At 40.7% G+C, this 13,917-nt stretch overlaps 1 protein-coding gene across 1 annotated transcript in view; it reads left to right on the forward strand.

Moving 5' to 3' along the window:
- Positions 1 to 13,917, forward strand: part of LOC124256796 (fibroblast growth factor receptor 1-like) — a 95,608-nt gene that overhangs the window by 54,460 nt on the left and 27,231 nt on the right. Inside the window, exons 2-3 of the mRNA XM_046690753.1 lie at positions 1,414 to 1,791; positions 9,170 to 9,457. Coding sequence (XP_046546709.1) covers positions 1,414 to 1,791; positions 9,170 to 9,457 — 666 coding nt within the window. The remainder of the gene's footprint in view (positions 1 to 1,413; positions 1,792 to 9,169; positions 9,458 to 13,917) is intronic.

The raw sequence follows: 13,917 nt of genomic DNA on the forward strand, positions 1-13,917 counted from the left end.
ATGTATCTTGATGTAATTTCATTACTCTCACAATATTAGCTGTTCCCTCGAGCTTACTGTAGTTTATTTGTTGAGCTGAACTTAGATGGTAAAATGTCTGTCAATGTTAACAGTGTGTAATGAAACTAAATAAAAATTTGCTGACTGTTAAGTTTAAATACTCAGTAACCCATAAAGATCCTGGTTAGAATTGGTAACCCATGCTTGTTGTAAGGATTAAGTGGTCAGTTTTGCTGACTCAGTTGACACATGTCATCGTATCCTAATTGCGTAGATCAGTGCTCTTGATCACTGGATTGTCAGGACCAGCTTATTTACAGACTGCTGCCATATAGCTGGAAGTTTGCCAAGTCCAGCGTTATCAAACAACCAAAACAAAATAGTACTCACCAGTGGCTTGACAAACAAACAAGTACAGTTAAATTATAATTTCAAAATTCTTCTTCTTGTTCCTAAACGAACAACGAGTGAGAGAGTGTGTAAATTTGCTGAACGTTAGGGCTGAGATGGTTTAATCGTGAACCCAGACACATGTATAGTCACATGATCAGTCACATGATTAGTCATGTGATATATGTAATGGCAATAACTGCAGAACTCTATATATACTGTACAATTTGCTTACATTCCCTTGGTACATTCATCTCTGCTGACGTTTATGTGATTGGGTAACGACAAAAGTCCAGTCCACGAGCGGAAGGTTCACAGTCAGACCATTTCTTTACTCACAGGAGATAATCTGCAGTTCCTTGTAAATGTTTGTTGTTTTGAAATTTTGATCAAATACCTTAGTGGTCTCATGTGGGAATAGTTTATTGGACAGAAAGTAACTTGATGGAACCTATAGAGTTTTCAGGTCAAGGTCAAGGTCAAGGTCAAGGTCAGAGAGTCATGCTCAGTAGAGATTGTTTTAAGAATGTGAATATTCTGTATTGGGAATAAACATTGTACTTATGGAGCTGATGGGCAAGGGCAAACACATATTGGTTTGTAATAGTACCTGAACCTGTCCTTTTGTCTTTGCATATACGTTCATCTTTTATCCTTTGATTTTTCCCTGCAGCAGAGCCTTTAAATTTATATGATAAAGGATCCTGTCCTATTGCTGAGTGAGTTTAGTTTTATGCCGAACTCAGCAATATTCCAGGTATATGGCGGCGATCTGTAAATAATTGAGTCTGGACCAGACAATCCAGTGATCAACAACATGAGCATTGATCTGCGCAATTGGGAACCGATGACATGTGTCAACCAAGTCAGCGAGCCTGACCACCCGATCCCGTTAGTCGCCTCATACGACAAGCATGGGTTACTGAAGGCCAATATTCAAACCCGGACCTTCACGGGTATTACATTGTATGAACAAATGTTTATAATTTATATTGTATTCTCAGTTTTATTTGACTTTTTCAGGTCAAGTTCAAGGTCAAAATGTGACCCTCCATGGCCCAGCAGATACAGCCCAGACGGTCAGTAAGTCGGTGGTCATGTACTGCAACGTGGTGAAGGAGCCAGGCGATGGTGGCTCCAGCAATCTCCAGTACGACAAACCGTACATCGTCAACTGGACGTTCACCCCTCTGGGTAGTACCAAGTCTAGCGTCATCGTGAAGTGGACACACCACTACAACAAGACCTACACCAACCTCACGTCTCACCCGGAGAAGTACCACAACACGATGCCGGTCCATCTTCAGATCTCGGACCTGACCTTGGATGATGCCGGGACTTACGGATGCTGGTCCAACGTGACAAGTCCTGCCATAAAAACTGCTCAGTTATATCTAATTGGTGAGTTACCATGGTAACGTATGTTGATTCTCAATAACAACCAAGGGGTGGTGGGGTAGCCTAATGGTTAAAGCGTTGGCTCGTCACGCCGAAGACCCGGGTTCGAATCCCCACATAGGTACAATGTGTTAAGCCCATTTCTGGTATCCCCCGCCGTGATGTTGCTGGAATATTGCTAAAAGCGGAGTAAAACCAAACTCAGTCAGTCAGTCAGTCAATAACAACCGACCATCCGTCTGGTGTCCAAGGTCATTATTTGACTGGTGAACAGATTCAGGGGTCAACCCTTTTTGTTTCTATTCGTCAAATCAAGATTCTTTTGTTTGTTGTTTAAATGTTTCACTCAGCAGTATTCAACCTGCATGACAATGATCTGGAAAATAACTGATAGACAGTGACAGACATCATGAACGTCAATTGAAATTACTGGCATAGAAGGATATGCATCAACCAAGTAAGTAAGAAAGCCTGACAACCGGATCCCTTCAGTTGCCTCTTTTGACAAACGTGTTGCTGAAGTGAAGGATCAAAACCGAGGAGGAGGACCAACCGGGCGGTGGGGTAGCCTAGTGGTTAAAGCGTTCGCTCGTCACACCGAAGACCCGGCTTCGATTCCCCACATGGGCAAAATGTAGGAAGCTCATTTCTGGTGTCCCCCGCCGTGATATTGCTGGAATATTGCTAAAAGCGGCGTAAAATCAAACTCACTCACTATGAACCGACCAAAGATATACTTTAGATATAATTTTAGTATTTGGTATCTACTGTTGAAATCTAATGGGATTCGATTGGCAGACGATACCTTGACTTGCACGCGTGTCCTGCACTTGCTACCCGTCTCCTGTATGTGGGCTGCACGCTCCACCCATCTTGTGAGGAACACGTGGTTCATACTGACAAACAATCTCATTCTTGACAGTGATCCATCGTAGCATAGTTGATAAAACTGCCAAGCTAGTAAGCAGAGGGTTGCAATGTGATATTTTGCAATAGTATTCAGAAATAGCAAGACAAACTTATATCAATATTCAAAACTTGTACAAGTAAAATAATTAAAGTCAAGGGCTACTCCTCAGAAAATCCCCGGGCATTCTGTAGAAAATCCTGAGGATTTCTTGGAGAATGCCCTCAAAACTGCCTGTAGAGGTTTACTTGGTAAAAGGAGATCCTGGTGAGACAATAGAATGATGTCACTGGAGGTTTATGAGATTAGTTCCATCCTTGGTCTTCAGGGTTTGGCCCCTCAAGAAGAAAGGCTTCTGGTTTAAGCAGTATCAAGGTTTTGTTTCCACATGTGATTACAATATGTGAAGCTTGTTTCTTTAGGGCCTCCTAACAGTATGGCTGGAACTTTGGTGCAGTTTTAAGAATCACTTTTGTCCAGCGATCCAGTACATGATTTCATTTAGGCTGTCTGTATCTTTCTCTGTTTCCCGTCTGAGACCCACCGGTCCTGAATTTTCATTCCAACATAAAATAATACAAGGTTGTTTTTTTCTCAGTTTTCTCCATTTCTGTGGAAGTATATATCCTCTATGATCAAATACAGCTTGGTTTGATCTTTCTTGAAAAATGTTTCCCAACCAATCGACTCAATTTACATTATTAATAATATTAAAGAATATTACCAAGTGATCCAAATTTTATGATTTCATAAAAATATGGTACTGCATGAGTGATAAACTTCTTTTTTTAATTAAAAAAAAAGAATTTTTCGCCTGCGCTCTTGAGGTTAGGTTTTGTCACACCTCCCAAAAACCCATGAAGATCCGGGTTAGGATTGATCTTCAGTAGCCCATGCTTGTCGTAAGTGGCGACTGACGGGATTGGGTGGTCAGACTTACTGACTTGGTTGACACATGTCATCGTATCTCAGTTGTGTAGGTCGATGCTCATGCTGTTGATTGCTGGATTGTTTGGTCGATTATTTACAGACCGACGCTATATAGCTGGAATATTGCCGAGTGCAGCATTAAACAAGAAACCAACCTAAGATTTCTTCCTTTAAGATGCCCCAGACGAGTTGTAATGATAACGATAGTGGTTTTCAATGGATGGATTGAGGGATGGATGGATTGAGGGATGGATGGATGGATGGGCTTTGTGCTGCCATTGAAAAATTTCAAGAAATGGCCCAAAGTTAGCTAGATTTGAGATGCCCCAGAAGTGTCTCCCCACTTATGGGTAAACTACTCAATGTTTGTTAAGGACTAAAATAGTCATTCTTTTAGCCACAGGTTTGTGCTTAGCAAATGTTGACCAGCATATATTTGAAATCAGGCAGGAGGAAGGGAGATGGCATTAAGATTCACCTTTATTCAAGTACGCAGTTGGGGGGAGGTCCCGAGATATTAGTTGCTGGTATATATTTTTGCAGTCTCTACTTTAAATCACGCAGTTTTGTTCCACAAGAGGAAAATAAAAAGTTACAGATTTTTTGTTTCCAACACCTGGTTTTTTTCAGGACTTCTGCATGTCCTGCAAGCAATTTATTTCAAGGGGATAAAACCTGGGGACAAATTATTGTTAAAAAAACTTTCAAACAGTGCGGGAGTTAAAATGCCCCTCAATAGTCATCCCTTGGGAGTCTGATTGAAACGGAAGAGAAGGTTTCATGGAAGAGGAAGTAGACGGCCCTGATTTACGAGGACACTGTCAGATTTTTGTAAGACCTACGAGAGACAGTTGCAAAGAAGCTCAGCATTAATGACCACATTGCCGCTTAATTACTGAAAACGCTGACTGAGTGCTTGGATCGAAGCTTAACTTGCAGACGGATAAATGCGCCTCTGGGCAATAGTAGTTTTTTGGATGTGTTTCAAGTAGTCTTGGTTTAAAATTGGATCAGAGGTCGGTACAAGTCGTTGGAGGAAGAAGGAGAATACTAACGTAGTGGCTGAGTGCCAATATCCTTCGTGTGTGTTTAATACCCAGTTGAGGGTGGCTTAGCGATTCAAGAGGGACGTCTGGAGCTTACTGGATGCGAAATATTGAAATCTGAAACAACTTCTGTTGCTATAGAAGTTGTCACCCTTGAGCGTGTCTGGAACCAACGAGTTTGGGTTCAAATCCGGTTTGCCCAATGTTGTTCTCGGTTTTTCAGCACTCAACTCATACATTTGGAGACCCGTGAATATCCAGGTTAGAATTGGTCTCAGGGGGCGGTGGGGTAGCCTAATGGTTAAAGCGTTGGCTCGTCACGCCGAAGACCCGGGTTCAAATCCCCACATGGGTACAATGTGTGAAGCCTATTTCTGGTGTCCCCCGCCATGATGTTGCTGGAATATTGCAAAAAGCAGCGTAAAACCAAACTCAGTCAGTCAGTCAGTAGAATTGGTCTCATGCTGTTGATTTCAGTACTGCTTTCCTATTGCTTATCAGTAGGAATCCAAATCCTTGATGTTTATGTACAGCATCAACGAAGTGGTTGAGTTTGATGGTAGTACATCGCCCTAATGTTGCAAAAGTTCAACCAGCTAATAGCTGAGTATTAGTGCCAGCCACTGCCATACAGCTGGAATATTGCTGAGTGTGGTGTTAAACAACAGACCATCCAATCAACTCAGTACCAGAGGACAAGTGTAAACCGTATTCCACTAGCTCTCAGAAGTTGTACCTAGCCCAAGCTACTTTGAAACAAGTTCAGATATTCAGCCCTCAGATGACTCGTTCAGTTGCAATTGGTCAATGAAACATACAGCACCAAGAACTTGTACACAATAATTGTCCTCAAATGGTGCAGGTCAGTAGCGTCTCTGGATGTTTTACTGGTCTTCATCACAATTCAGTTGTCTGGGGCTCGTGGAATAGCTTAAAGTTTGAAAATGGCTCTGGTAAATCCTTGTGACGCTTCCATTATAGACCAAGACGCTGTTGGTAGAGCAGCCCGTGTTGGGTTTTGACAGTCAATCTGTCATGAGCTGGACATAAATTGGACAAGGAAATTAGAACCAGCATCTATTTCTGTGTATGTTACCTTATTGGATCTTTCTTGAACTAGCTGTAAATACACTTGAAGATCAGTTACTGAATTTGGCTTGTTAGCTGTTGGCTGGACAGTTAAAAACTTATGTTGTGGTTTTTAAAGTTGTATGTGATGGATTATTCAGTGTGTAATTTGAGAAGGAAATTCGAATTTTGTTGCTATTTTTTGAAAGATAACGTCCTTAACAGGAAGAGTTGGACAAATGACAAATGAGAGGGTTCTTTTAGTCCTGATGCATTATGGTTGTAAATCTGGAGTTGTAATGTGCATTTTTTAGTGAAATGTTTCTATTTTATCAAAGTTTGTAGAATACAGTTCCCACCTTTTTATTGCCGTTTCTAGGAAAAACAATCAGAACCATTTTTGCATTGGGTAACCATGACCTTTTCTGACCATTGACCCTTACTTTGAGTTATGTCATTGTCTTTCTGTCTTTCTGTCCCTCAGTCTGTCAAACCAGTTTATCCGTGTATACCCTTGGTTTTCTGACCCCATGCTACTTGTTTTCAGCAATTTTATTGTGCTTCTGTTCATCCATCTATTGTGTGAAGCCCATTTCTGGTGTTCCCCGCTGTGATGTTGCTGGAATATTGCTAAAAGCGGCGTAAAACTAAACTCAGTCAGTCAGTCATCCATCTATCTGTTTGTCAGACCAGTTTAATTAGCATGGGGTACCTTTGTCCTTTTCTTATCACTCACCCTTGCTTTCAGTTATCAAATTGTCCTTCTGTCCATCGGTGAGTCGGTCAGACCAGTTTAGTTTTGGATGACATTGATTTTCTGACCCATGGTACTTGCTTTCAGGTATTATTTCCTTGTCACTCTGTCTCAGAAAAGTTTACAATTGGATACTTTGTTTTTTCTTACCCTTGATCCTAGTGTGCGAAATAGCCACTGGCCCGCTAGCCCGTGGCTAGTAAAAACCCAGTCGGGACAGTAAATCTTCACAGTCACTGGCCCGACTGGCTAGTGAATTTTCTTGGTGTCATTTTGTAAATATATATCTCTCTCCGACTTGTTAAGTTGTATCACACTTTTAAATCATGCAATATTATGGCCTGATAAAAATATTCATCATTTTAGCAGCTTAATGATGTCTACATTCACATTTCGGACTAGTGAATTATTTTGTGGGCTAGTAACTTTCAATTATAGCTAGCCTGACAGGCTAGCAGCATTTGGAAACTATTTCCCACACTGCTTGATCCTCGATTCAGTGATTCATTTCACTGTGATTCTGCCTTTTGCTGAAACTTTCCACAGGCAGTCTCAGATAGTATCTCTGTAGGCAAAGCAGCACTGCTGATGCTAACGGAGACATCCTGAGAGGCGGAAGGCAGGCGTGCAACTCATGGAACGAATGAAATGAGAATTATTCATCAGCAACTATTACACAGTACTTTCAGTGGACCATCTGAAGATAACCACTGTGAATGGAAGATGTTATTGTTGCCTGTGGGCTTCACTCAGTGGATGGGCAATCAATTCTGTTGATGTTGGAGATGGAGTGCATTCTCATTGGGATCTGTGTACATCAAAGAAGTCGAAGTTCATCGCCAGTTCTGGTTATCTGCTATTTATGATAATGGGTGATTTTAACTGTTATTCATTGCAGAGGCTATTTGAAAATAGAATGTTGAGATTTATGCATTAAGTTTGTTTAATGTATTTATTGATGTGATCTTTTTGCGGAGTGATTGGGTAAGTGGATGGTTGGTTGAGTGAGGGAGAGGTTGGGGTTTGAGTGGCTGGATCTGTGATTTAGTGAGTGAGTGAAGGTAGGGGGGCAGGGGAGAGAGTGAGTGAGTGAAGTTTTGTGCCCCCTCTTAGCAATATTCCAGCTATATGGTAGTGGTCTGTAAATAATTGAGTCTGCAACAGAAAATCCAGTGATCAACAACATGAGCATCGATCTTCGCAATTGGGAACCGATGACATTTGTCAACTAAATCAGTGAGCCTGATCACCCGATCCCGTTAGTCACCTCTTACAGTGAGTGAGTGAGTTTAGTTTTACGCCACACTCAACAATATTCCAGCTATATGGCGGTGGTCTGTAAATAATCAAGTCTGGACCAGACTATCCACTGATCAACAACATGAGCATCGATCTGTGCTATTGGGAACCGATGACATGTGTCAACCAAGTCAGCGAGCCTGACCACCCGATCCTGTTAGTCGCAGTCTTACAACAAGCATGGGTTGAAGCATTGGAAATTGAACCAAGTGACAGAAGGTGCAGTGATTTGCCGAAAGAGTTTTGTTCCTTGGTGGTACCAGGATCTGGTGACAATAGTGCCTGCCATAATATTTCCTTCCCTGTATGGAGCTTACTCACCAAGTGAGTGAGTGAGTTAGGTTTTACTCCACTTGTAGCAATTTTCCAGAAATATCAGGGAGTTACACACCAAGAAAACATAAACAGCAGCATCTAGCGTAAGTCATTTTGTTATCATTTCAACATGAATATACATACTCTGAGAAATTGAAAATTGTGAAAAGAAACGATGGCTTCTCACATGAAAGAATACCTCAGTCTTAGTCACGTCCGTGTAAATTCTCATCTTTTCCTGTCATGTCTTGAAAATGAAGGTACTTCTTGAATATACTCAGGCGACTTCAAGAACAAGGTACTTCTTGAATATCCACAGCTATTGAAAAAATGAATATTGTCAAAATGTTTGCATTTGTTTCACAAAATACTGGAAATATGATTTTTGCAGTAGTTTTTAGAGATATGTGAAGCAAGTATTGGGTTTAATGTTTTATTCAAGATGAGTTAATAAATATTGTTACCTACATTTGTGTGTATAGAGGCTTGTGCAAGCTGGGATTAGGGTGCTGTTGCCAGGGTTACAGTGCAAGTCCAGTGATGTACTATGTCACAATTATACATGAATATCGCACTAAGATACACACTCCAAAGCCAGCAAGTCCTTGTTTTACCAAGCCCTAAAAGGGGGAATTGGGGGTAGCCAAGTGGTCAAAGCGCTTGCTCGTCACACAGGAGACCCAGGTTCGCTTCCCCACATGGGTACAATGTGTGAAGCCTATTTTGGGTGTCCCCCGCAGTGATATTGCTGGAATATTGCTAAATGTGGCGTAAAACTTGACTCACTCACTCACTCAGTCGGTCCATGCCTTAGGCTGGGTAATAAGAAGTGAATAAGTAAGTGAGTGAGTATTGTTTTACGCTGCTTTTAGCAATATTCCCTAAATATCATAGCCGAGGACACCAGAAATGGGCTTCACACATTGTACCCATGTGGGAATTGAACAGAGGTCTTCAATGTGACGAGCCAACACTTTAACCACAAGGCCACCCAACAGGACATTATATTGTCAGTACTGTAACAAGTAATCATGATTTAACAAAGTATGTTTTCCATTTCAGCCATGCCATCATGTCGAAACGAAAACCCGGAGACCCAGTACAAGAACAATATTACCCTAGACTGCTCTGTCACCTTTGCTGGCACCAAGGCTCCTCGCCTCTATTGGAACCATGGCGACAGAAATCTGAATTCCACAACGACTCTGCAGAACGCCAGCAGCTTGCGAGCCAGTCTCCGGATGGTGGCCAACAGCGACATGAATGGCCACATCTACAACTGCCTCATCACCTACCCCCAGAACTTGTTGAATGTTGTGTGTCAAGCTCTGCCGGCCATGAAGATATATGGTGAGTCATTATTAGCAGAAAAAACCTGCTCAACGTGCTAACACCAATATTACACTGATCATGGATTATTATCAGCCTCACGCATAAATGTCAATTGGCTGAGCGCTCTCTAATTATTTTCAATGTACCCGGATTACAAGCAAGTAACATTTTCTATGTACCCCGCTGGGAATGCCGAACTCATTTGGAACTTTGTAGCAGTAATTCTTTATCTCGAATAACATTGAATCACGTATGATGTTTTTTTAATGCAAATCGATGGAAGGGAGATAACTCTAAATTTGTTTTTCTTGTCGTCTGGTACTCCATATTATGATCCGATACGTTGTTCACCAGTTCCTTGGGGCCCATGGGCTGATGTACTCTCGATGCTCAGGGAATATAAACGAACATCGAGGGTACATCAGCCCATGTGCCCCTCAAGACCCGGAAGTGAACAACTTATAATGTGCACTTGAATATCTTTCTCACCACCTTGGGGAGTATACAACCTAACCTAACACAGTGTATGAAATAAGCCCAAAACTCAGCCAGACATCAGGGCTGGTAACTTCATAATGTTACCAGACCAGTTTGAATTTAACAAGACCAGAAAATCCAAAGAAAATAATTCAAGTTTTAGTTACAATAAATAATTTACTGAACCTGAGACATGTATTTACTGCACAACAGCCTTTTCACAATAGTCATTTTCAGAGAAATCAGACTCCGCGCTTCAATAGGTGTCGCTGTTTTAGCAATAATATATGTCAACGCAGTGCTTTAAGCTTGCATGGGGCGGTGGGGTAGCCTAGTGGTTAAAGCGTTGGCGCGTCACGCCGAAGACCCGGGTTTGATTCCCCACATGGGTACAAAAGCCCATTTGTGGTGTCCCCCGCTGTGATATTGCTGGAATATTGCTAAATGCGGCGTAAAACCAACCTCACTCACTTTAAGCTTGCGATACAACAGTACAATGTTCAAACACTAATTGTCAAGTCTAAGTGTAACGCTCAATTTGAAAAATAGATTTTAAGATATGGTGAATTTGCTCAGACGTATGGAACATGTTATCTAAAATGTTTACCACACAATCGGTCTGGCTAGCTTTAAATTTAGACCGTCCGTCAGAAATCTAGCCCGTCTCGGGCGGTCGGACTGGCCTTATTTCATACACTGCCTGACATCAGTATTATCCTGGGCCTAGATTTTCGAGGGCCTAGATTTCCGAAGAACTCTTAGTGCTAAGACAGTCGTAGGTTAATGTTAATGTATGGCACTTACGACTATTTTAGCGCTAAGAGTGCTTCGAAAATCTAGGCCCTGGTCAGTTGGCTCAGTGTAGCACTTCATGATGTTAAATACCGTTCAAAGCTGCATTAATTTATCAGATAGTTGTGCGCTAATCACAATTGTTGCGTTCACATATTCGCATGTATTAAGGTGTAACTATGTTTGCAATGCCATCCCTCCCTCCATTAAGCCCTGTTTGAGTTGACCTCCAGACTGCTGGGTTTAGATTACATCATGTACATAATGAGCAATACGGAAGTCGTTGTCTGGATCCACTAAATTACCAGGAATCACTCTCAGACTTGCCACCATCCCTTCAAGGACTTTGTCAATAATGGTAAGCAGCTTCTTGGGGAAGAAGTGTATATTTAGAGCTGCTTGAAGAACAGCTTCAAGGTGGAATATACTCAGGGGACTCCAAGTACAAGGTCCAAATTGAATATTGTACTCAAGTGATTTCAAAACAGGTGCTTCTTGAATATACTCAGGTGATTTCAAGCACAAGTTGCATCTTGAACATACTCAGTCAACTTCAAGCACAAGATGCATCTTGAATATACTCAGCTGACTTCAAGCACATGGTGCTTCTTGAATATACTCAGGTGACTTCAAGCACAAGGTGCTTCTTAAGTATACTCAGGCAACTTCTTTCGAGTACAAGGTCAAGCTAGAATATACACAAAGTGCTTCTTGAATATAAACTCCGGCTCCGGCGGCTTCAAGCACAGGATGCATCTTGAATATACTCAGGTGACCTCAAGCACAAGGTGCATCTTGAATATACTTAGCGATGCTTTGAGTACAAGGTCAAGCTAGAATATACTCAGAGCAGTTTCAAAAATTCCCAACTGGGATATACTTAGTCCAAATTGAATATACTTAGATGACTTCAAGCACAAGGTGCTTTTTAAGTATACACAGGCGACTTCAAGCACAGGTTCTTCTTGACTATACTCAGGTGACTTCAAGCACAAGGTGCATCTTGAATATACTCAAGCAACTTCAAGCACAAGGTACTTCTTGAATATACTCAGGTGACTTCAAGCCCAAGGTCCAAATTATATACTCAGGTGACTTCAAGCACAAGGTGCTTCTTAAGTATACTCAGGTGACTTCAAGCACAAGGTGCATCTTGAATATACTCAGGTGACTTCAAGCACAAGGTGCATCACTTAGCGATGCTTTGAGTACAAGGTCAAGCTAGAATATACTCAGAGCAGTTTCAAAAAGTTCAACTGGGATATACTTAGGGCTGTACAAGGTCAAACAAGAGTATACTGATTCAAGTATTCGAGTATTTTGTGAACTGCTTCAACACATAATGTCTTTAATCTGTTACTTAAAAATGTGAAATAGTGCTTTTACACTTTGGTGTACATTTCTAAGACTTTGCTGTACAGTTTGAACTCCTGGTACATTTACAATTTTCAGTTTTGACTGAAATGTCGATGTGTCTCAAAGGTCAGATATACGTCTTAATACACGTGAATATGTGAATGTAACAATGGTGATTTGCATACAACTATCTACACTTCTGATAAATCAAAATTAATGGAACAGTATTTAGCATCATGGAGTGTTTAGCTGATGGGATTACATTTTCAAGATTGTCAAGGAAGATACTCAATTTCAAAATGCCATTGTGCTGTTTGAAAGGTCATATCTACACCTTGTAAATCAATCAGTAGCATGTGGTGAGTTTAACTAGGATGTTCTGTTCACAAGGTTTACTCCAAAAAGTTAGACGTCCCAAAAGTCAGACGTCCCAAAAGTCAGACAAATCAATCAGGCATGACTGTGATTACAACCTAGTTTTACCCACTGATATAATGAACCTGCCCCATACACTAACGAGATGGTTTTCACATTTGTACAGAAATACTTTGATCAGAATACTAATGTTGACTGGCTTACTCAATCACTGGGTTCTCCAAATGTGTTTTCATAATGTTCAATTTTATCATAACAAGATTATAGATTTTGCATACTTGTTTTCACAACGTTCACTTTGATCGAAACAAGATTATAGATTTTGCATGCTTCTTTTTACAATGTTCGCTTTGATCAAAACATTATTATAGATTTTGCATGCTCGTTTTAACGATGTTGACTTTGATCAAAACATGATTATATGTTTTTTTATGTTGTTGAGTTTCCATTAAACTAAAGGAGGGTCTTTCTTCCTAGGATTGTTTTTCCAGCATAAACAATATAAAATATAGACAGAAGTACAGGGTGTAAGGTTAACATTCAATTATAACTGGCAAATAATAGGAAAATATTATCCACTCTACCAAATTCAACACTATCTACACAAAATCAACCTTCATCCAAACGACAAATGTATCACTTGCCAAATTCCTGAAACAATAGCCCACACTATCTTTAACTTTGTGTTTGGATTAGTATGTTTGGAGTAGTCCATTAATTAACGAAGGTAACAGTGTAGTGAACCTGAGTGCAACCAACCATAACCTTTGTTGTTTTAACGCGTCTAACTTTTGGGCATCTAACTTTTTGGAGGACACCGTTCACAAAGGGAAATCGTCCCCCGAAGGTGTTGGGCACTTATTGTTCAGCTGTAGTCACAGGATGCATGCAGCAACCATCACTGACTTTAATGAGGGACCAGACTCAGACATATTACAGCAATCGAAGATTGGTCGATCAAGCAATCAATCATGTTTTCTCATAATCGAACAAACAATTCTGGAACACTTGTTGCATTAACAATGTCTTTCACACGGTTGGTTTTGTCTGTTACATTTCATGAGCACTACAAGCATTTATGTTCCTAACATACTAGTCATCCTTTAAAGATTTGCAAAAAAACCACCCCAAAAACAAAGAACTACATGTTTTTTCCTTAATGTTTTGTGCAAACAAACATAACCAGGAAAATCTGATAAATGATGCTAACCAATTATTTTCGATGAGTGATCGGTTGTAATGAACCAATCATCAATTATGAGATTTTAACCAATTCCCAACACTAGTGAATACACAATGCCATTTAGAAAGTGGTCAGATGTAACACAAGTTATATTTGGGATTACAATTTCTCAGTAAAGTACAAGTTCTAGTACTTTTGTTGGGTTGAGTCCCATTCAGGATTCGAACCCAGACCCTCAGAGTCAAGCACACAATCGCCAGCCCACAAAGTCAGCCGCCTGACCGACTAAGCCACC

Source organism: Haliotis rubra, unplaced genomic scaffold (assembly GCF_003918875.1).
Source record: "Haliotis rubra isolate DU_JTF1 unplaced genomic scaffold, ASM391887v1 Scf64, whole genome shotgun sequence".
Classification (NCBI taxonomy): domain Eukaryota; kingdom Metazoa; phylum Mollusca; class Gastropoda; order Lepetellida; family Haliotidae; genus Haliotis; species Haliotis rubra.